Source organism: Rhinichthys klamathensis, unplaced genomic scaffold (assembly GCF_029890125.1).
Source record: "Rhinichthys klamathensis goyatoka isolate OS25496 unplaced genomic scaffold, OSU_Roscu_1.1 h1tg000254l_1, whole genome shotgun sequence".
NCBI classification, from domain to species: domain Eukaryota; kingdom Metazoa; phylum Chordata; class Actinopteri; order Cypriniformes; family Leuciscidae; genus Rhinichthys; species Rhinichthys klamathensis.
Window position 1 is genome coordinate 2,347,550 of NW_026606776.1, and position 23,063 is coordinate 2,370,612.

At 37.2% G+C, this 23,063-nt stretch overlaps 2 protein-coding genes across 2 annotated transcripts; both read left to right on the forward strand.

Moving 5' to 3' along the window:
- The first annotated feature begins 626 nt into the window (after positions 1-626).
- vps16 (VPS16 core subunit of CORVET and HOPS complexes) lies at positions 627-14,411 on the forward strand. The gene is made up of 22 exons (XM_056266905.1): positions 627-835; positions 2,093-2,181; positions 2,294-2,385; positions 3,172-3,300; positions 3,415-3,559; positions 3,656-3,771; positions 4,834-4,956; positions 5,181-5,236; positions 5,345-5,529; positions 5,992-6,068; positions 7,200-7,331; positions 7,442-7,605; positions 7,737-7,845; positions 8,803-8,937; positions 9,022-9,130; positions 9,258-9,355; positions 10,068-10,172; positions 10,400-10,477; positions 10,622-10,791; positions 11,354-11,450; positions 11,527-11,630; positions 13,823-14,411. The coding sequence occupies exons 1-22, from the start codon at positions 786-788 to the stop codon at positions 13,965-13,967; spliced, it is 2,508 nt and encodes an 835-aa protein (XP_056122880.1). The 5' UTR covers positions 627-785; the 3' UTR covers positions 13,968-14,411.
- Positions 14,412-15,060: 649 nt separating this feature from the next.
- rgn (regucalcin) lies at positions 15,061-21,819 on the forward strand. Its single transcript, XM_056266852.1, has 7 exons — positions 15,061-15,168; positions 16,316-16,481; positions 16,699-16,884; positions 17,985-18,191; positions 18,283-18,414; positions 21,505-21,659; positions 21,749-21,819. Exons 2-7 carry the CDS (start codon positions 16,319-16,321, stop codon positions 21,797-21,799), a joined length of 894 nt encoding a protein of 297 aa, XP_056122827.1. The 5' UTR covers positions 15,061-15,168; positions 16,316-16,318; the 3' UTR covers positions 21,800-21,819.
- The last annotated feature ends 1,244 nt before the right edge of the window (positions 21,820-23,063 follow it).

Sequence of the window (23,063 nt, forward strand, 5' to 3'; positions counted from 1 at the left end):
AGAATTGAATTGTAGAGCTCTCTAATTGAATTATTACTAGTAAAAATGTAATTACGACGCGTAAGGTTGGGTACAATTAAAGCTAAAACGGCTTGCCATACTTATCAGGTGTGGTGCAGCTGGAGAGATGTGACGTGTGGAGGAGCAGCGACACCATGTGGTAGGCTAAACCGTAAATCATTAGTTATTGTGGGGCAAATTGATGTTGAATGAGGTTTTCTTCCTCCAGAGGTGCATGGGATTTCAAGGAAGCGCTTTTTAATAATTGTTAAGTGGTAACTGTCTTACAAATCGCCTTGTAACCGCAAACGACTTGCCCCGTTCTTACCAGCGCTGAGAAAAGAAATATACCACGTGACAACGCAGTCTACGCTCTTCAGCAGCAGAATCGACCTGCACAGAGAAACTTATAGCCACTTAATTGAAAAAGTATTATTTTGTAATACATGATAATATATATATATATATATATATATATATATATATATATATATATATATATATATATATATATATATTATATATATATAAGCAATTAGAAGCCGCATCGAAGCCCCTTTAGTGTACGCGACTTGTAGTGCCACTTCCAAAACACTGGAAGGCGCCAAACACAGACGCTAGTCTCTAATCAACATCATCACAGAAACAGAAGAAGATGATAGGAAGAGATGGGCGAGGGAGAATGAAATAAACAACACAATAAAAACTATTAATCATAATGCAGCGCTAACTGGGACAATAATCATAAACTTAAAGACTGCAACGTTTCCTCAGGAGAGGAGGTCATGGCGTTTGTCACAGCGAACTGGAACCCTTTGGGCGAGGCTTTTTACAGGTAAATAACAGAACAGCTTAATCATTCTGCTTATTAAAGGGTGCAGAATATGAGTGTATGAAACCATTACCCTGCACAGATGCTCCACCTACTCATTTAGGTACAGTGGAGCTTTTAAACTGGACGTTTGTAGTTTGTTATGAGTTGTCACTTGGGTCATGTGACAGCTGTCATGAGTGGCAGTGAATTAGCCTGTTTCCTCAAAATGTGTTTAGGCTAACTTACTGTTCTCAACAAATACCTTATTTTGTTTTATATAATCTAACTGCAATCACATTGGTCTGATCATCTTTAAATTATTTTATTCATATTTTATGGGCATCACGAAAATGACAGCAAGGCAACTGCAGTCAAAAACGATGCTTTTCATTCACTTTTTTTTCAGGCAAATTATCAGACTTCTGCAACAAGGATATAATAAATGTGTTGAAAAATACATTTGTGTTTATAAAAAGTTCATATGTTTTATATGTACACATTAGTATATATGAATTTGAAGTGCCAGCATTTAAAATTTAAATTAAATTAAATGTTTGACAGAAATCTCAACGTAAACCAAAAACATGAACCAGACCTCACACCGTTGTTCTCAACTATTTTATTAAATATCTTACTGAATTAATTATTAATGTAATGGTTTATTTATTTACTAATTTATTACTCAATTTATGTGAACATGTTCAAAACTAGTTCTTTATTATAATATCCTTTTTTATGAACTTTATGTACTGCAATAGTATTGTTTAAACTTAATAAGAACAAGTCCTGAAGTGTCCATTTAATAGCCTTCCATCCACTGCTTTGAAAACACTGACATTTCCTAAAGATATTTATTTATAATAAGCAATGTAAAAAAAAATCACATTCAGTTGATGATTAAAAAATATTGTCCATGCTTTTTAACTTATAATATGTTTTTGAACTGTAATGTCAGCCAAAAACCCAGACATTTGTCATTTCTATCCCCTAAACATATCACTGAAATGATATGTTTAGTGGATGGCAGGATGTCTGCTTTAAAGTATATTTAAAAATGTGCCATGTTTGATCTCAGAGAAATTGACTAAAAACAAATGCCCTCTACAGAGGACAAAACCCCAAGGAGGTTTCCCCGAAAGCATGGGTTGTTTTCAACTAGGCAAAGGTATTAGCCTGGCTTCATGTTGTCCAGCAAAGCAGTCATAGCAGGTGCTATTATGCTTTTATTTTTTAACCCTGTTCACCTCCCCCTTCTTTGTTCTTTTTTTCCTGAAACAGAAAGATTGAATTGTATGAGATGGGCTGGAATCTGAAAGATGGTCTGAGAGAGTCTCTGGTCGCTGCAGCTCCATATGGGGGTCCCATCGGTGAGTTTTGGGTGAGATCAGCCCAGCTGAATGTTGTTGAGTAAGATTATTTCTCAGTACATACTAGTTATTTTGTGAAATTCAAAGAGAATGACATTTCTTTCTCTGCCAGCTCTCCTAAAGGGTCGTATCCGACGCTCTCCCAGTGCCAGACCTCAGTTAGAGATCTACTCTTCCTCAGGACTGCCTCTGGCCAGTTTTCCAGTAAGAACACACAGTGGCACAGCAGGGATCCATGATTAATCGAAATAAAACAGAAATCACGATGTTGCTGTGTGCGATTTATTAAATTGCAAAAGGCTGCGACTTATTTGAATATACAGTATACATTGATATTATAGTAGTAATATTTATTTAGTTTTTATGGTAACACTTCACAATAAGGTTCATTAGTTAACATGAACTAAGAATGATCCATTCTTAGCATTTATTAATCTTAGTTAATATTAATTTCAACATTTACTAAAACATTATTAAAATAAAATTAACATTAGTTAATGCACTGTGAACTCAAATGAACAAACAATGAACAGCTGTATTTGTATTAACTAACATTAACAAAGATTAATAAATACTGTAACAAATGTATTGCTAATTGAAAGTTCATGTTAGTTAATACATTAACTAATGTTAACTAATGAACCTTATTGTTAAGTGTTACTGTTTTTACTTAGTAATTTTTAAATGTATATTTATTAATATTAATTGTTATTAATATTATTACTATCATTTCATTGTCATTGATATTTAATCACACAATTTTGGCCAAATTGTGCAGCACTACAAACACAGCAAACCTGGAATTATTTTTATTTGCATTTTGAATTGCAGTCACAGTTTTTATTAGAAAAATCGCAATTTGATTTTTTTTTCCCAAATCGTGCAGCCCTTGCATTGGCTATGAGTTAATAAAAATACTGCTCTGTTTGAATGCTTTTATAAACAGAAAGGCTGTATAGTAACCTCTCTCGCTTTCTCCGTGTGTCTCAGTGGAAGAGTGGAGTGGTGAAGCAGTTGGGTTGGACTGTGACCGATGACCTACTGTGTGTTCAGGAGGATGGCACTGTGCTTGTCTATGATCTCTTTGGTGGCTTTAAGAGACACTTCAGCATGGGCAATGTGAGAATGCACACGGTTTCAAAAGGATGCATCTGTGATTCTATACTAATACAGCATTGCTTCTTTAAATCAGTATTGATTTATGACTGAGCCATAGGATTGATTCTCTCACAGGAAGTTTCTCAGAGTCAAGTGCTGGACACCAAGATTTTCCATTCGCCGTATGGGACAGGAGTTGCCATATTGACAGGTGCCTTGCGATTCACTTTGGCCACGAATATTGACGACATAAAATTGAGGCGGTTACCTGAAGTTCCAGGTAAATAATGCATTATTTGTGCTATTATAAGAATACATAATTCAGGTTTCAAATCCTGAATAGTCATTTTTTAAATTTGGTGATATTTTATTTCAGGTCTACAGGGGGCGCCCTCATGCTGGGCAGTCCTGACTCAGGACAGGCAATGTAAAGTGCTGGTGGCTAATGAATCTCAACTGTTCGTCTTAGACAATACAGCCTGCACACCTGTGGTAAAGAACACACACACACACACTCAGACTACACAGATATTCAGACAATCTCACTCACTGCAACAGAAACATAAGAGGGCATCATAGGCAGCTGTCTTCTGAAATGTCATGTTTCATATTATATAAATAAAAAATAGTTTAAAGTTCCAAAAGCATTCAACAGTCACTCTAGAGCTACTTGGTGTAAATTGGGATACCGTGCATTAAACTTCAAATATATTGTGTTTCATATATAATACCGTTCAAAAGTTTGGGGTTTGTTATTCAACAAAGATACATTAATAAATTGATCAAAAGTGACAGTAAAGACATTAATAATGTTACAAAAAAATTCTACTTCAAATAAATGCTACTTTTGAACTTTCTATTCATCAAAGAATCCTGAAAAAACTTATCATGATTTCCACAAAATATTAAACAGCACAACTGTTTTTAACATCGATGATATTAAGAGATGCATATGAAGGATCATGCGACACTGAAGGCTGGAGTAATGATGCTGAAGTTCTGCTTTACATCACAGGAATAAATTACATTTTTAAATATATTTTCATAAAAGCAGCTATTTTAAATTGGAATAATATTTCACAATATTACAGTGTTTACTGTATTTTCGATTGAATAAATGCAGACTTGGTGAGCATAAGAGGCTTCTATGCGAAACATTAAAAATCATTTTAAATTTGTTTACATGCTTCATGGAATGAGTAGTTTATTACCTCATAGAAAATGTCATTCTTTTTGTCCCAAATCAAAATAATGTGATTTATTTTGGACCTGGTTAGTTTGGTCAAAGGTTTAAAACTCTTTATTGAGAAACTAGTAGTCACAGTGGCATGACACAAAAGTACCAGAGTTTGTACCCAAAAAGTGCAATGTGCAAAAATGTTTGTATTTGTGTGTGTGTGTGTGTGTGTGTGTGTGTGTGTGTGTGTGTGTGTGTGTGTGTGTGTGTGTGTGTGTGTGTGTGTGTGTGTGTGTGTGTGTGTGTGTGTGTGTGTGTGTGTGTGTGTGTGTGTGTGTGCGCGCGTGTGTGTGTGTGTGTGTGTGTGTGTGTGTCAGACTCCTCCAGGTCTCTCTCCAGAAGCATCCAGTATAGTTCACATATGTGTCTCATTCAGTTATAAGTATCTGGCACTCATCACTGACTCTGGCCATGTGTGGATGGGCACGTCCAACCTAAAGGTAAGTGAAATCCAGCAATATCACTTCAATGTTTTTTATGGACCTGTATATGCTGGTCACAATTTTAGCAACTTGTCTAAGCAAATGTTTTTCAATCAGTTCATTTCTCTGTCCGCTTTAATTGATAAGTTAATTAGTTAATTACTTGGTCTTAAGTGTTAATTACCGTCTTAATACTTTTGCACAACAAAGCAGCATCAGGTGATCAATGTTGTCTTGTGCAGGAGAAACTCAGCGAGGTGGACACCAAAATCAAAACTCCCCCCAAACAGATGGCCTGGTAGGGGATCATTTTACACTTTGCTTGATTTATGTATATTTTGTATATGCTATATTTTTACTCCCATTTAGTTTTAAGGACTAAAGTTTGTAATGTTTTTTCTTGCAGGTGTCGCAGGCCCAAAAGTCAGCAGCCATCAGCGGTGGTCATGTGGGATGGGCTTCTCCTAGTGGTGGGAGAGTCTAAAGAAACAATTAAGTACCACCTGGACGATGAATCGATTCTGGTGCCGGAGCTGGACGGGGTCCGGATCATCAGTGGAACACACCATGAGCTTCTGCAAGAGGTCCCAGGTTAGAAGATGTATATAGAGAAAAAAATGTATACTACTGTTTAAATGTTTGGGGTCGGGAAGATTTTTATATGTTTTTGATTTGTAATGTATTCCTGTGGTGGCAAGGCTGAATTTTCAGCATCATTACTCCAGTTTTCAGTGTCACATGATCCTTCAGAAATCATTCTGATATGCTGACTGGTTGCTCAAGAAATTAATATCAGTGTTATGTTTTGTTATTTTTGGGGAAAGCACAATTTTTTTCAGGGTTCCTTGATGATTAGGAAGTTCAAAAGAATAGCATTTATTTGAAATAGAAATATTTTTTAACATTATAATACAGTCACATTAATGCATCTGGAAAAAAAGTCTTCTTTTCTTTCACCAAAAAAGCTTTTGAAAGGTTTTGTATAATGAATGGTGCAAGGCTCCACGTCCCACGAGCCCACACGTGATTTGATTTTCCCATGATTCTCTGCAGGTGCATGTGAGGAGATCTTTAAAATTGCCTCAATGGCTCCTGGAGCATTACTGCTCGAGGCACACAAAGAATATGAGGTAAGACACTGTGACTATGTTGGATACACATTATTAAAACTTGACATGGTGTCAATAGATGGATAATCTATTAACAATGACAATGGATAATAGATGGATAATCTATTAGGATCAGATGTTTCCGTTTTGCCAACATAAAAAGGTCTTAATGGTGAAAGCTAATTCGCCTTTGGCTAAGCCACACCCTAGAATGTAGATTGACCAATCACAGCGCAGCCAAGAATGAGCTCCCACAGAGGTCCAACACTTTTTCACAGCGCTCCATTGACTTTAACACAGGCGTCTCATATTTTTGGCCTTGGCAGGCTATTATCGTCGTAGTTTTATCAAAAATATGGTTAAACGTTGCGCCTGGGGCATTTGTAACACAGATACGCGTTTCCCAGAGAGGTTGGAGGGGGTGTCCGTTTTTTTCCCTTCCCAAAACCGAAGACAAATCCTGACAAGTGTCATCTAGCACACGCTGCTAATAAATACAACGTTATACACGCGTAGTCCGTTTGCTTTGTAATAACGATTATAGAAGTGAATAGAGACCTACCCAGCTTTGCATGAACAGTGTTGCTCCTTGATATTGTTAGTCCCAGCCTCCGTCTCGATTAGTAGGATATGCGGTGGTTCATTTTTTGACTGTGACCGGTGTTGTGCCGAATTTCAACCCCCGCCAAATTATTACCCCCCTAGCATTGGTAGGTTTAGGATTAGTTGTGGGGGAGGGGTTAGGATTAGGGGCGGGGTTGGGATTAGGCAATCAGGTACTGACTTCATTGAGGGGGGTAATAATTTGGCAGGGGGTCGAAATTCGGCACATGCTTTTATGCTTTTGCCTCTATTTGGATGCCTTGTTGTTCCTTGCGTTTCACCTGTATGTCGTAAATATAGCCTTCGAACGTATATTGCAGCCCCTTTTGCCTACTTCTATCGGACACTTTATTTGCTGCTTTATAAAAGTTTGATAAAATTTCAGCAGGAAGAGCTGTCACAGCATAATACCAGAGTTGATACCAGAGCCCAGATGAAGTTTGTTTGTCGGACGTAGCAACAGTAACTAAGGGGGGCGGGGCTTAGCCAAAGGCGAATTACAACAGGTATGTTATGTCTAATGAATTTTGTGTGTGAAAATATTTGCAGAAAGAGAGTCAGAAGGCAGATGAGTATCTGAGAGAGATTAAAGAACAGAGTCTGCTGAGCGAGGCAGTGAGGCAGTGTGTGGAGGCCGCTGGACATGAACATGAACCCGAGACTCAGAAAACACTCCTGAGGGTGAGCCGCACTGGCTGAATGTTGCGGGAAGACAGACCTTTCATTTACAGAAGAAATGACACTAAACATGGGTTCATGATGCATCTCCCCCTCTCTTGTTCTCCCTGCAGGCGGCTTCATTTGGGAAGTGCTTCTTGAGTAATTTTCCTCCAGAGCAGTTTGTCAGCATGTGTAGAGACCTGCGGGTGTTGAACGCAGTACGAGACTATACCGTGGGCATTCCTCTTACCCACACTCAGTTCAAACAGATGACCCTACAGGTGCTCATCGACAGGTGAGATGATTTTATGCCGAACTGCTTCCATTGCCGGGATCTGTTTTGTGATTACTTCCTTTGAAATGAGTAAAGTTTTCAAATGAATGTAACAAGCAGATTATTCATCTTAAGCTCTTTCTCTGTCTCAGACTGGTGTATCGTAAACTCTATCCGCTGGCTATTGAGGTTTGTCGCTATCTAAAGACTCCAGAATATCAGGGAGTGAGCAGAGTACTCAAACACTGGGCCTGCTACAAGGTGTGTGTGTGTGTGTGTGTGTGTGCACTTTTTTATTATACTTTTGAAGGATCTCTGAATCTCTGAAAATATCCCTATAAAAGTTGAAAAACACAGTTATACCAAATAATGCATTTATTAAAAGCTACTAATGCCATTTTTCATTTACCACCTATTTTACATGTGTATGCCATTTATGAAGAACAGATTTCATGTTTTAATTCCAAGTTAATGAATTGAATGTCAATTGAATTGTTATTTTAATATTCAATGTTAATATGAATAACAGCAATCAATTCATATGGTATAATATTACATATTGTATTTATATGTACTAAATTATATTTAATACATATTATATATGTAATATTATATTTGTTTGGGTGTGTATATATATACAAAAGTGACACTAAAGACATTAATAATGTTACAAAAAATTCTACTTCAAATAAATGCTGTTCTTTCAAACTTTCGATTCATCTAAGAATACTGAAAGAAATGATCACACAAAAATATTAAGCCGCACAACTGTTTTCAAAATGTATGATTAGTGCGAAATATGATTTCTGAAGGATCATGTGACACTGAAGACTGGATTAATGGCTGCTGAAAATTGAGTTTTACCATCCCATTTTAAATAGAAAACGTCTATTTTAAATTGTGATCGTATTTTTAATCAAATAAATGTAGCCTTTGTGAGCCTAATTGTGTCCTCTTTTGAAATCTCCATTCATTATAACATTGATTTCTCCTGTTCATTATGAGTTTTATAAAACCACAGACATCAAGGGTTTTCACAGATGCTGTTTACAGAACCAGAGCACATTTGCAGATGCAGACGGCTTTCTTTGCACTTGTTAAAACTGGACATTTCGTCCAGTCTGAGATGTTTCGATGCGACACAAGGAAGCTTGTTGGAGAAGTGCCTATCAAGTGAAGCCCTACAAAAGTTTGTTTCCTTTGTGTGTGTTTACGTAGGTCCAGCAGAAGGAGGAATCAGATGAAGTCATAGCAAAAGCTGTGAGTGTGAAGCTAGCTGATGCTGCAGGAATCTCCTACTCTGAAATCGCCACTAAAGCATATGAGAGTGGACGCACAGAGCTCGCCATTAAGGTACATGCATGCACAGACCATGTACTTATAAAGACAGAGATATTATGGGTTGTCAGTCAGTTTGTGTTGATCTCTGTCTTTCAGTTGTTGGAGTTTGAGCCTCGCTCTGGTGAGCAGGTCCCACTGTTGTTAAAAATGAAGAAGAGTCCTCTGGCTTTGAGCAAAGCCATTGAGAGTGGAGACACAGACCTCGGTAAAAACACATTCACATCCACCTTTCAAAACTTAGACACACCCTGTTGCAGATAAACACACATTCTTAATTGACTACTGGATACTTCGAGATGGTTTACCTACCTACGCGTTTTCTTGTATGCTAGTGTACACAGTGGTCATGTACCTGAAGAATGAGCTGAACAGAGGAGACTTCTTCATGATGTTGAGGAACCAACCTGTGGCTCTGAGCCTTTACAGACAGGTACAAACTATGACTCACACACACAACGTGCTGCTGCAGACCTGAGAACTATAGGCATTATTTATGACGAGGATCATAACTAACCTATTTAATAATTATAAGCTAAGGATGTGAATGTGACAAATACCTATAATGAAATCTCATTGGTCCAAACCCCTCTGCTCATAGCTGTGTATTAAACATAAAATCTCTTCTGATTGGCTATGATTTTGTTACTTTATTGACATGTCACTTTCAGAGACAGAAACATTACTACTGCCTATTTAGGACAATTTTTCATGAAGACAATTCATGTCAGCTCTTATATAGCCACAGTGTTATTGTTTTTGTTTTTTTATGAAATAAAAATCAAATTTAAATACCATATGGAAAAACTGAAAACTAGAAATGTTGCCTTGACAAATAACTGAAATAAGTTAAAGTACTAAAATTACTGGAACTATACAAATTGAAGCTAATTAGAAGTATTTTAAAAAATTAATTAATTTAAAAAAAGACAACATACAACATTTCTAAAACTTAAAATAAAAATGAAGCTGAAAATATATAAATAAAAGCTAATGCAAAATATGAATAAACACTTAATATTATTTTAATAATACTTAAATAATACTTTATAGCATCAGAGATCACTGTTTATACTTAGATAATGTTCATGCATTGTATTCTGCATTTTTAAACCTTAGTTGTTTGTTATGTCTTTATGTTTTAGTTCTGTAAACATCAGGAGCAGGATACACTAAAAGATCTTTTCAATCAAGATGATGACCATGAAGAACTTGGCAATTTCTACGTAAAGGCCAGCTATAAAGAGAAGGTAGGCGCTTACAAATCTTTACAGCAGCTTTAGTTTTTTCCTCATTATTTTCTCACTTACATGATTTGAATGACAGAAGTGCTTTAAAGAAATTATGATGGCTCCATTTACACAAATTGGTGAAGTTTGTCTTCTTTGCTTTCCACCTTAATTATTTCATACTCTAATGGTAGTTGTATTCTAAGAACACAAATGTAGTGTGTGTGTGTGTGTGTGTGTAATTGCAGAGACTGGAAGCTCGGATCGCTCTTTTACAAAGTGCGGTGGACGAGTACTACAAAGCCAAGAATGAATTTTCTGCCAAGGTGAAGACCTCAGACTCTTCTGATACAGGCAGATTAGCAGCCTGGGTCAGAGTTTATTGTCTGTGTAGCCAGAACATTACATCTGTGTATTATCAAGAGGAATTCTAGCCTTTCTCTCTCTTTCTTCTTTTTTCTCTCTCTCAGGCCACAGAAGATGAGATGCGTCTGCTGCGGTTTCAGAGGAAGCTAGAGGAAGAGAAGGGTGAGCCGCTTGTGGGATTCCCTCTTCATGAGACCATGACCATGCTTCTGTCTGTGGGACTGCACAAACACGCCGAACAACTTTACAAAGACTTCAGAGTGCCTGACAAGAGGTGTGCCTTCTAACTATAGTTTTACTCACAGGATTTATAGTTTGTCTTTCCCACTGGCGGTGTTGAAAACCTTGACACATATCTGAGTACAACTGCTTTTTAAACAAGAAAAAAGTTAGGGTGGGAATTGATTTTGTCCATGGGGAATTGATTGGATGGTTGTGGTTTGCTCTCATGTGAGTGACAGGTTGTCAATTGGTTCTTTCGGACGGTTCAAAAAATGATTTACCAGTTCGCTTATGTAATCCCGTTTTGATTTAATGTTGACTTTAAAGACTGCAGTTGTAATGCAACCTTTAAAAAAGTATATTTTAACCTGGGTATATGAGTGTAATCCAAACGAACTATTAAAATGTAAACATCACTTTCAGCAAGTGGTAATAAATGTGTCAAATCTCTGGGGGGGAAATAAATATATATATATATATATATATATATATATATATATATATATACTGTATATATCTTTTTCAATGCTGCTTTTTCAATGCTTGTCTCTAAATAAAGATTAATATAATGTGAATGTCATGATGATATGAGTGAAGGTGTTTTTTATTATCAGGTTCTGGTGGCTGAAGTTGAAGGCTTTGGCTGAGAAGGAGGACTGGGAAGAGCTGGAGAAATTTGCCAAAAGCAAAAAGGCTCCTATTGGATATCTGGTAACTAATGTCCTGTTGATCTGTCTTAGAATTATTGTTGTGAATTAATCTTACTTCTGTCTTTCTTGGATTACAGCCGTTTGTTGAGGTGTGCATTAAACACCATAACAAATTTGAAGCCAAGAAATATGTCTCTAAAGTCACACCTGAGCAGAAGGTCAAAGCTCACCTTGCAGTGGGGTAAGAGGTTATTACGAAAAGTATTTAAACAGTTAGACCATTTTGTGTAAATGTATTACTATCATTGTGTTAGATAACAAAATAAACTAATGTGTTAGGTTTAAAATTCTATGCAGTATACACTACTGTTCAAAAGTTTGGGGTCAGTAAATGAATACTTAATAAATTAATACATTTAAGCTCCATTCACACCAAGGAAAACAACTATAATGATAAATATACACGGTGGTTCAAATCGTTCTAAATATAAAAGAATAGCAGAGTCCACAACACAACTATGATGATAACAGCACAGAGAAACTATAAAAACATTGACAGCCAATCAGAATCCTTCCTGCTTTAAAGAGCACAAGCATTTAAAGCAGCAGAGGACATAACTGTCGCATATGCTTATAATAAACAGAGCGATATCGTCCACAGCTAATATAGTTATCATTATATTTATAGTTGTCATTCTTTGTGTAAAACGGTCTTTATTCAGCAAGGACGCATTCAATTGATCAAAAATGACAGTAAAGACATTTATTAAGGTACAAACAATTTATATTTGAGGTAAATGCTGCTTCTATTCATCAAATAATCCTAAAAAATGTATCATGGTTTCCCCCAAAAAATATATATACACTCACCGGCCACTTTATTAGGTACACCTGTCCAACTGCTCGTTAACACTTAATTTCTAAGCAGCCAATCACATGGCGGCAACTCAGTGCATTTAGGCATGTAGACATGGTCAAGACAATCTCCTGCAGTTCAAACCGAGCATCAGTATGGGGAAGAAAGGTGATTTGAGTGACTTTGAACGTGGCATGATTGTTGGTGCCAGAAGGGCTGGTCTGAGTATTTCAGAAACTGCTAATCTACTGGGATTTTCACGCACAACCATCTCTAGGGTTTACAGAGAATGGTCCGAAAAAGAAAAAACATCCAGTGAGCGGCAGTTCTGTGGGCGGAAATGCCTTGTTGATGCCAGAGGTCAGAGGAGAATGGCCAGACTGGTTCGAGCTGATAGAAGGGCAACAGTGACTGAAATAACCACTCGTTACAACCGAGGTATGCAGCAAAGCATTTGTGAAGCCACAACACGCACAACCTTGAGGCGGATGGGCTACAACAGCAGAAGACTCCACCGGGTACCACTCATCTCCACTACAAATAGGAAAAAGAGGCTACAATTTGCAAGAGCTCACCAAAATTGAACAGTTGAAGACTGGAAAAATGTTGCCTGGTCTGATGAGTCTCGATTTCTGTTGAGACATTCAGATGTTAGAGTCAGAATTTGGCATAAACAGAATGAGAACATGGAACCATCATGCCTTGTTACCACTGTGCAGGCTGGTGGTGGTGGTGTAATGGTGTGGGGGATGTTTTCCTGGCACACTTTAGGCCCCTTAGTGCCAATTGGGCATCGTTTAAATGCCACGGCCTACCTGAGCATTGTTTCTGACCATGTCCATCCCTTTATGGCCACCATGTACCCATCCTCTGATGGCTACTTCCACCATGTCACAAAGCTCTAATCATTTCAAATTGGTTTCTTGAACATGACAATGAGTTCACTGTACTAAAATGGCCTCCACAGTCACCAGATCTCAACCCAATAGAGCATCTTTGGGATGTGGTGGAACGGGAGATTCGCATCATGGATGTGCAGCCGACAAATCTGCGGCAACTGTGTGATGCCATCATGTCAATATGGACCAAACTCCCTGAGGAATGCTTCCAGCACCTTGTTGAATCTATGCCACGAAGAATTGAGGCAGTTCTGAAGGCAAAAGGGGGTCCAACCCGTTACTAGCATGGGGTACCTAATAAAGTGGCCGGTGAGTGTATATATTAAGCACCACAACTGTTGATAATAAAAAGAAATGTTACCAAATGCTATCAAATCAGCATATTATAATGATTGTGACACTAAAAACTGGAGTGATGATGCTGAAAATTCAGCTTTGCCATCACAGGAACAAATGACATTTTAAAATGTTTTCAAATCTATAACGGCTCTTTCAAATTGTTTTAATGTTTCACAATATTACTGTTTTTACTGTATGTTTGATCAAGTAAATGCAGCCGTGGTGAGCATAAGAGACGCTTCTATCAAAAATAAAATAATCTTACTGACCCCAAACTTTAGAATTTGAGTGTTCATGATTAAAACAAAGAGCCACTGTGTAATATTCTCTGTCACTCAGGGATGTGGAAGGTGCCGCAGAGGCTGCTATCGAGAGGCGTAGTGAATCCGAGATCAGTACTGTTCTGTCACGCTGCTCGTCCACCACTGATCATCTTCTGATGGAACGCCTCAACCGTGCTAAAGCCACTGCTGCCAAAAAGTGAGCCTGTCCACCTCTGCCCTGCTCAACTCAACTCAACTGCATTTGCTGCCAAACAGTGAACCCCTGTGCACCGCAAAGAAGCACGCAGCAGAATTTGCTTTCGGCTGTGTAAACAACTCCTGGTGTAATGGAACATTTTCATGAAAATTCTGCACAATGAAGGAACATGTCTTGGATGGACGCACAGAGAAAAAGACAGACAGCAAGAAAACTTGCATGTCAGCATTTTATGTTTTTCTGCCTTTGTCGGGCAGCTAGAAGCAGTTCCCATCTTGCACTTCACTGTAAACCTTAACCTTTGTACCTACAGTTGCATTATGAACCATTGTGTTTGTCGTAGAATTATACTGTCATTGATCATATGCCTGTTTTCTGTAGAGATTATCTGACTCTGAATATAACAAAACATTTGTTATTTTAATTAAACCATGATTGGCTACCAGAATGTGTTCGATGGAATCTTTGCACCTAAATAACACAGTTAGGGAAGCCCATTTCTGCCACATAAGAAATCAAATTAAAAAAAAGCTTTGGTAAATGTTAAAAATGACATACTAAGTCATCATAATTATGAAAAAGGTGATATGACATGCTAAATTGAAATTATGAGATAAAAAGATGAAATTCTGACATGCTATGTCAGAATTGTGAAATATAAAATCATAATTATAGGATAAAATTATGACACTTAAGTTATGAGATTTAAAAATATGAAGTTATGTCTCTCACTACAAATGACTTATTACTGTACATATCAATTTGCTAAGTCAAAACATATTAAGCAAAGTCATAACAGATAAAAAAGCCCAAAATAAGGGATAGTTGGTTTCTGTCAGAATTATGGTTTTATGTAATCATTTACTTTTTAAGTCATAATTTCGAAATTTTATGTCATATTTTCGACTTTGTATTTTACAATTTCTACCTTTTTGTGTCATAAAAAGTTTGTCTTAGATTTTAATTTCTCACAGTCACGCTTTCCTTTCATGCCCAAAGATTGAGAGACTGGGGTCAAACTCCTCTCACCTGCACTTTTATCCAGATTTGTGTTTTGGGGCGCATTTCTAAGTGTGACCGCAGGGGACGCTCTCTTTCACTCAGTCTTACATCACATCACATACTGTACATGCGGAACTCTTGCAAAGTGAAAAACTACTGCAAGAACACCGATCAGAGAGGAAGAGAGGATATAAGTTAAAAAGGTACGACAACACAACACAAGTCTTAGTTTTTGCAGGCAAGGTGATGTCACACACGGTTTTTAAAGAGTCTCATGACTTATCACGTGGTTTTGTAGTTCAGCTCTTCCACAAAATGTGCTGTTTCTCCAGTTCTGATTGTTTTGTTGGTGTCACTTCACTTCACTATATCTACAAATGAAACATTGTGACGGCGTCTGTCTTACAAATTTCGTATGTTTACCTTGCACGCAGTCTTATTTATATATATATTTTTTAATCAGTTATAAGAGAATTGGTTTCTAGTGCGTTTCCAGTATTATGACAGTTCGTTTGTCGTTGTGTAACGCTCGTATCTACAAAGTGTGATTGAGCAATTCATGCATATGCATAAATGCATGCATACTGCTTTTCACATTTTCATTTAACAGTATTTCGTTAATAAGTGTCAGATGAATTATCGATATTATGGGCAATAGCCTACAGCTTAGTTAACACTGCAGCATATTTGTCACACATTTATTTAAAGCTCATGATTGAATTTATTGAGGTTCTGTATTGATGACACATATTAAATGTAGGCTATTTTTATAATACTAAATGTTCACAATTTATATTATTAATAAGTGATTAACAAACAATTATATAATTCAAAGTGGTAGTACGGCACTGCCAGTTTCATCAGAGCTTGTTGGCTCAACCAATGGCGTTTTGGGCGGGACTACATGTTTGCTCGACCAATGGCAGAAGAGGGCAGTGTTCTGGGGAAACCTGTTTGACAACAGTTCATTAATGTAATTCCATTTGGTGGCAATAGTGGCGCAGAAATTTAACACGTCATCTTCTACAGATCAGAAGTTCATGAACACAAGATGAATATCATGAGAGTTTGATTACTATCTATTTTTTTTAATGTATTTTAAGTAATGACTTGTAATTATGCCATTGCATTTAATGTTATAATGGCTGATAAAGTTATATTTACATGGACATCTGGAGTGTGTGCTAAAAGTGAGAGTTATCTACTGAAAATAGTTTAGTTTATTATTTGGCATGTGGCTTATTGTACTGAACTTTGTTTTCCTTGATGTTTGCTTAATTAAGCAGTGTCTAAGGTAAAGGTTGTTTCAGGGCATCATATACTTAAATGAACTATACTTGTGTGCTTTAGGTCATGTCGTCCATAAAAGTCGAATGTGTTATCAAAGAAAAGACTGAAGTCGGTGAGAGCCCAGTCTGGGAGGAGAAGGACTCCTCTTTGTTGTATGTTGATATTACGGGTCAAAGGGTCAGCCGGTGGAACTCTCTGACCAGTCAAATAGAGAGTATTGCCACAGGTAAGCCTGAAGACATAAGTTAAGTGTGGGCTGCATTTTCACTTTCAATGAACTTGGTGAATATGCAACCACATTTATACCTCAGTTGCCACTTTAAAAGTAATGTTTTTGGCTTGCATTTGATTCAAAGATGCATTAGACATTGGTTCAAGTGGAATTAGCTTGTATTTCTGTTATTGTAGTTTATACTCTAATGCCATATCTTCTCTCTGCACAGAGAAACCTGTAGGCTCTGTGGTTCCACGGCAGGCGGGTGGTTACGTCATCGCGGAGGGAACTCGGTTTGCCTTTGTTGACTGGGTAAAGCGTTCAATTACAGCTGTTGCCCATGTCAACGACAAGGAAAAACCAAACACCCGCTTCAATGATGGAAAAGTAGATCCAGCTGGCAGGTTTTTTGCAGGTATTTATGTATATGTAAACTATAAGAAAATGTAAAACTGGTGAGTGTTATTTTGTGACAGTAGTAGTTCTGCATTGTACGTTTTCAGCATAACTTACAGAAGCCAATAATTAAATAGTTTCTGATCAAATTTAAAGGGACAGTCTAACCAAAAATGAAAATTGTCATCATTTACTTATCCTCATGTCGTTCCAAACCTGTATGCATTTCTTTCATCTGCTGAGCACAGAATAAGAAATAAATATTTTGAAGAATGTTGCTGACTAATGCCAGGTTCTGACTCGACCCGATTTTGGCACGATCCGTTTGACATATGGTGTCGTGGTGATTCATAATCGACAATGGGTGTCGGGTCGCAAGTCGTTTTATCGACAGTGGACGACAACCGACGTGTCACAATATCAGGACAGAAAGGCCAGCATGTTTAATTTTTTTTTTTGGTCGTCCAAGACGAGTTGTGACATTGACCAATAGGAGTACAGAAGCTTTTCCACACAGCTTTCAAACATGGTGAACCGAAAGAAAGACGATGGTATTGGTGCTGCTAGGTGGAATTATCCAATGGAGAATACTTGAATTAGCATTAGGCTAGTACAACCATTGTTTGTTTATGCTCTTGTTTCCAGAAGTCAATGGCTAGTTCTGCCTTCTCGATGACATCACGTATGTAGCTAAAGACGGCAAGCGATGATTGGTTGGGAAGCACTGTGTATTCTGACATGTTTCTTGTCCATGACAAGAATTTAGGAGTCAAAATCGCATAATCTGACACAGTGACTATCGTAACAGATAAAAAAAAATAATGTGAAGCCCTGCATAAACCTTTTCCGTTCCCACTGACTTCTATTGTATGGACAAAGAATACAATGGAAGTCAATGGGAATCCAAACTTTTTTGGATTCAACTGGATATAAAATCTTCTTTTGTATTCAGCAGACGGAAGAAATGCACACAGGTTTGGAACAACATGAGGATAAATAAATGATGACTGAATTTTCTTTTTTGGCTGAACTATCTCTTTAATTCTGTACAGAAAATAAGCCAGTTGAATTAATCCCATTTGGACTGTGCCATTCCCACTTCTCCTTTACTGTGTCCAGGTACCATGTGTTTGGACATGAAGCCTGACGTGATGGATGCGGCGCTGTACACCCTCCATCCTGACCACTCTGTTGTCCAGCATTTTGACCAAGTGCACATCTCCAATGGTTTGGACTGGTCACTGGATCACCGCGTCTTCTATTACATCGACAGTCTGGCGTTCATGGTGGAGGCCTTCGATTACGACATCCATACCGGAGGGCTGTGTGAGTTTGTTTTTCATTGGATGGTAGTCTTGATGTAAAAAAACAAAATGGAGTTTTGTAAAATCTGTATTCTTTTTAATTTGTGTTTAAGCTAACCGCAGGATGGTTTACAAGATGGAGAAAGATGAAGGCATACCAGACGGGATGTGCATAGACACAGAGGGCAAACTGTGGGTTGCCTGCTTCAATGGAGGAAGAGTGCTGCGTATCGACCCACAAACAGGTGTGTGAGTTTGTAAAAGTCTATTAAATGCTTCTATAAGTATCATATAGCCCAGGCAAAACAATAATTCAAAAACAAATGGTAAAATGTGTAATTTGTTGTCATTTTCAAAATTCACATTTGTGACCCGATCTGGCGAAATGAGTCGGAAGTCGCAACGTTCTATTTTAAGATATGGGCCGATTATGTGGAAAAACAATGAAATAATAGTTGTTGTTTTTTTTTTTGCTAATTTCAAAGAACAGACATTCAAAAATAATCTCCCAAAGTTTCGTAGTCCAGATAATTGAGTAAAGGTATTTAAATTACTATTAAAGTGTACAAAGTTTTACTAAATTCGCTGGAAATGAACATTGCTTTTCTCAACTCCTCTCGTCACCTCTGAGCATTTCCCGGGTATCCCCTGAAACGTCACTATCTCTGCTCTTTAAATGGTGTTACACGTTGTATAGAGCAATCAAAAAGCTTAGAAATCTACACAAATGCTGATCATTTGTCGATGGGAAACCGTTTCGACTGACCGGCACGCGATTGGTCCAGCCACCCTCCTGTCAGACTCGCAGCGAGCGCTCTGTGTAATAAACAAGCTAGCAGATCTCCTCAGAAACATTAAATATTATTAATTTGAGAAATGTCGCTGTCAAAAGCGAGCAAAGTTGCCAAAGCGTCATCAAGCCCCCTGGCCATTGCACACTGAGTCCGCGTTTTTTTCGTATGCGTTTTTTTTCGTATTGATTCAGTGGCTCCGAATTGTCAAAAGAAACACCATTCAAACTGCTTGCTACGGATGCGAAAAACTTACGATTGTTTTTATATAACGGATGAAAGTTTCGTAGTGTGCACGCGTGATTGACCTAACGTGATTGACAAATGTGAATGAGTGTAGCTATTTATCTGCAAGGAGAACCCAATATGTGTTTGATTAACCCAATATTTAACTGTTGGTATCTCCGTTATGAATTTGTTACGCTGTTATTGTCAACTAGCCTACACTAAGATATGATTGCATAGACTAGCATTATTTGATCTCTGTTTCCTTGTCTCTCTGCCTCTCACTTTCTCTCTCTCTCTCTCTCTCTCTCTCTCTCTCTCTCTCTCTCTCTCTCTCTCTCTCTCTCTCTCTCTCTCACACACACACACACACACACACACACACCCTCTCTCTCAAGCAAAAATGTAGCACCTCTGTTCAATCTTTCTGATTTTAGTACATTTTTGTAAAAGGTAGGCCTACTGTTAAATTATTTATTCAAATAAAAACTTTTAAAATAATTTGAGCTTCAGCCTGGTTTAATAGCATTTATATATTGCCTTTGGTCAAATTAAGCTGTAAAATAAATAGTTTATCCCTTTAAATGTAATGGATTTTGAAAGATATCAACAAAAAACGGGCAAAAAACTTTAAAAGCGATTTTCTCAGGTTTTCAATTGGAAAAAGAGGGCAGACGACCATAATTCAAATGTGTATATCTTTACAACCATTCAAGGTATGACTTTGACTAGGATATCAATTGAAAGCTTATGGTCTCCTCTTTCCATTAATACCAAAATCTCAATTTTTAAATTTGGGTCACTGTGACTCATTTTGCTGGATCAGGTCACATTTGAGGTGTGACTGTTATGTTATGTTATATTTAATTTATGTTGTAGATCAAAATGTCAAAAGTCTCTTCAAGCATGTTAACCTTAATTTACTCATAAATTGACCCATAAACCCAATTGGAAATTCCTGAGAGAAGAAGCACAAAAGGCCTGCACACTGTTGCTCCCATAATTTGCCATCAAACTCACGTTGAAATATTCTCATATTCAAAGACATACACCTGACAAAATAACAAATATACACTACAGTTCAAAAGTTTGAGTATAAAGACATTTATAATTTTACAAAACATTTCTATTTTAAATAAATGCTATTCTTTTGAACTTTCTATTCATAAAAGAATCCTTAAAAATGTATCATGGTTTCCACAAAAATATTTGATAATAAAAAAACATTGATAAAAATAATAAATGTTACGTGAGCATTAGACTACTGAAAATTCAGATTTACCCTCCCAGGAACATAGAAAGCAGTTATTATAAATTGTAATAATATCTCACAATATTATAGTTTTTACTGTATTTTTGATCAAATAAATGCAGCCCTGATAGGCATAAGAGAAAATGTTTTTTTTTTTTAAATGTAATTGCCATAGCATCAGGTGCAATTGCAAACACCATAATTTTGCCATCTCATAAATGATGGAAAAAAGTGAATACAAGTTAGAATTATGAATAAAAAGAGACTCATACATTTTACTTCTCTTCTGGGTTTTAAGGCCGAACACACCAAGCTGATGGGTCGGATGTCAGGCTGTTTTTGAGCATCAGTTGGTTTAGTTTTTCCGGTGTGTTCCACACCATTGGCTCTGGTCAGATGCTGTCTGGGTTTTTGGGCCGATTGAGAGAGAGAAGAGTCGGTGAGAGAGAGAACTCTGATTGGCTGTTCAGCTTAGCAAATGAGTCAGTGCGCGAGACTAAAAGCGAAAGTGATGAAAGCGAGCAAAGAAGTCAAGACGGTACAGATAGAAGGCTTTTATAATTTTACGTCATCCTACCTGAGCATTCGAATGCATTAATATTTTCATAATAGTGATCAGCATGATTGATATTCAAAATGGTAAGCAATCGCTGCTTAGTTTATGGTTTGTATGTCTGCAGTCCTAGTTTCGGTTTCCCTTTTTGAATGACGAAAATAGACTATTGATGTCTGCAGATATAGACAGGTATTTACTTACACCCAAGCGCAGGACGCACGTGCTAGTTGATAGTCGCCTTTAGTCCTTTTGGTGTGTTCAAGCGCAGCTCTTTGGCCGAGAGGCGACAACACTGTCATCTTTCATCGCCACTAGTTCTTTGACGTCAGCTTGGTGTTTAGGACTGAACGTCTCTATACTCACTAAAGACTAGTGTACACTATCAAGATCTTGCAAATGACTAACAGTCAATTAAATATAAATAGAAAATCTAAATGAAAAACAAAGAACAGGTGTACATGTTCTGGGGAAGTCTAGGCTTTCAGTTTTTAATGAACTTCCTCTCTCTCAGGCACACGGCTGCAGACAGTGAAACTACCCGCTGAGAAAACCACCTCATGCTGTTTTGGAGGAAAAGACTACAGTGACCTCTACGTCACCTCAGCGTATACAGGCATGGATTCAGATTCACTAGCCAAGCAACCTGAGGCCGGCTGCATTTTTAAGGTAGACGTCTCATTTCATATCATGCTTAAAGTTGCATGATATCACCTCTGACACATAATGACACATTATATTCTTTATTCTTACTTCAGGTGTCTGGTTTAGGAGTGAAGGGCATCCCACCATATTCATACACTGGATGAAATCAAAGGAAAAAGTGATGTTAATGAAACCATGATAATTTTGCTGTCACTATACTACAACAATGTTCTAATTGTGCAATCAGTGATATAACTTTATATAATATTAGAAAATCTTAGCTCATTTCAGATGATTTAGGGTCCATTCACACAGAATGTGTTTTTGCATTCAGCTGCACTGCTTTTCCATTGTTTTTCTATGCAAACATGCGCCATAGACAGACGCGTTTAACCATTGCGTTCATATGTCTTGCAGTGTCTCGCGTATGACACAGCGTTCTAAAAACTCTGTGCTCAAGTAAAAAATCTGGGGGGGGGTTTTTTCAACTGACCTGCGTCTCGTGTTTTTAACTGCAAAAACATGTTCTGTGTGAATGGCCCCTTAAACATTCAAAGCAGTTTGTCTAAATGACTAATGTAAAAGATTAAATTGCATGAATAAATCTATGTAAAATGATATATTGTTTTAATCTTGTTTACATTAACTATAACAAGAGCAATCTGTGACTTTGTGCAATGTTTTAGGAAATGATTGCAAGTGATGAATTTTTGTGGATTTTTTAGGTAATTTTACTTGATGCTTGTAATGTATATTAACTATAAAATGAATGCTTTTATAGTTGACTTTAAAAATGATGTAATTGTGCTAACATAATTAAAAAATTAAAATTATCTCAATTGTCACAATGACACACCATTCACAACCTATTTTATGTCCATAGTCTGTATTTCATAGTACAACTGTACCCAGTGGAGGGAAAAAATAGGGCAGGACTTTATTTTATCCACTGGGAATTGATTGAATTTAAAAAAGTAGCTGTTATATACCAGAATGGTGGCTGGAGGGAAGAGGCTGAAAAGGAAGAGGTATTCGGATGTCAGCTGAAAAGTCATTTCAGACCATGCATTAAAGGAATAGTTCACCCAAAAATGAAAATTCTGTCATAATTTTTTTAACATAAAAGAAGATATTTTGAATAATTTGTGTAACCAAGGAGTTGATGGACCCCATTGACATCCAATGGAACCCATCAACTGTTTGTCCATCAACATTCTTCAAAATATCTTATTTTATGTTCAACAGAAGCAAGAAACATACAGGTTTGGAACAACTTGAGGGTGAGAAAATTATGACAGGATTTTCCATTTTTTGGTGAACTATCTCTTTAAGAGATAAATTCATGTTGATTTAATAATACTAAGTAAACCTACAGGTTTTGCAAAGGTTGAATAGATTGATTCGTGTAGTTTGTTTTGCTGTATTTGT

Bases quoted from the DNA above. Each gene is read 5' to 3' on its own strand.
- rgn (XM_056266852.1), top strand. From the start codon at position 16,319: ATGTCGTCCATAAAAGTCGAATGTGTTATCAAAGAAAAGACTGAAGTC. The intron at 18,415-21,504 runs GTGTGTGAGTTT...CCTCTCTCTCAG, and splicing joins GCGTATCGACCCACAAACAG to GCACACGGCTGCAGACAGTG. The intron at 21,660-21,748 runs GTAGACGTCTCA...TTCTTACTTCAG, and splicing joins AGGCCGGCTGCATTTTTAAG to GTGTCTGGTTTAGGAGTGAA.
- vps16 (XM_056266905.1), top strand. From the start codon at position 786: ATGGCGTTTGTCACAGCGAACTGGAACCCTTTGGGCGAGGCTTTTTAC. The intron at 3,772-4,833 runs GTAAAGAACACA...TGTGTGTGTCAG, and splicing joins ATACAGCCTGCACACCTGTG to ACTCCTCCAGGTCTCTCTCC. The intron at 6,069-7,199 runs GTAAGACACTGT...AAATATTTGCAG, and splicing joins AGGCACACAAAGAATATGAG to AAAGAGAGTCAGAAGGCAGA.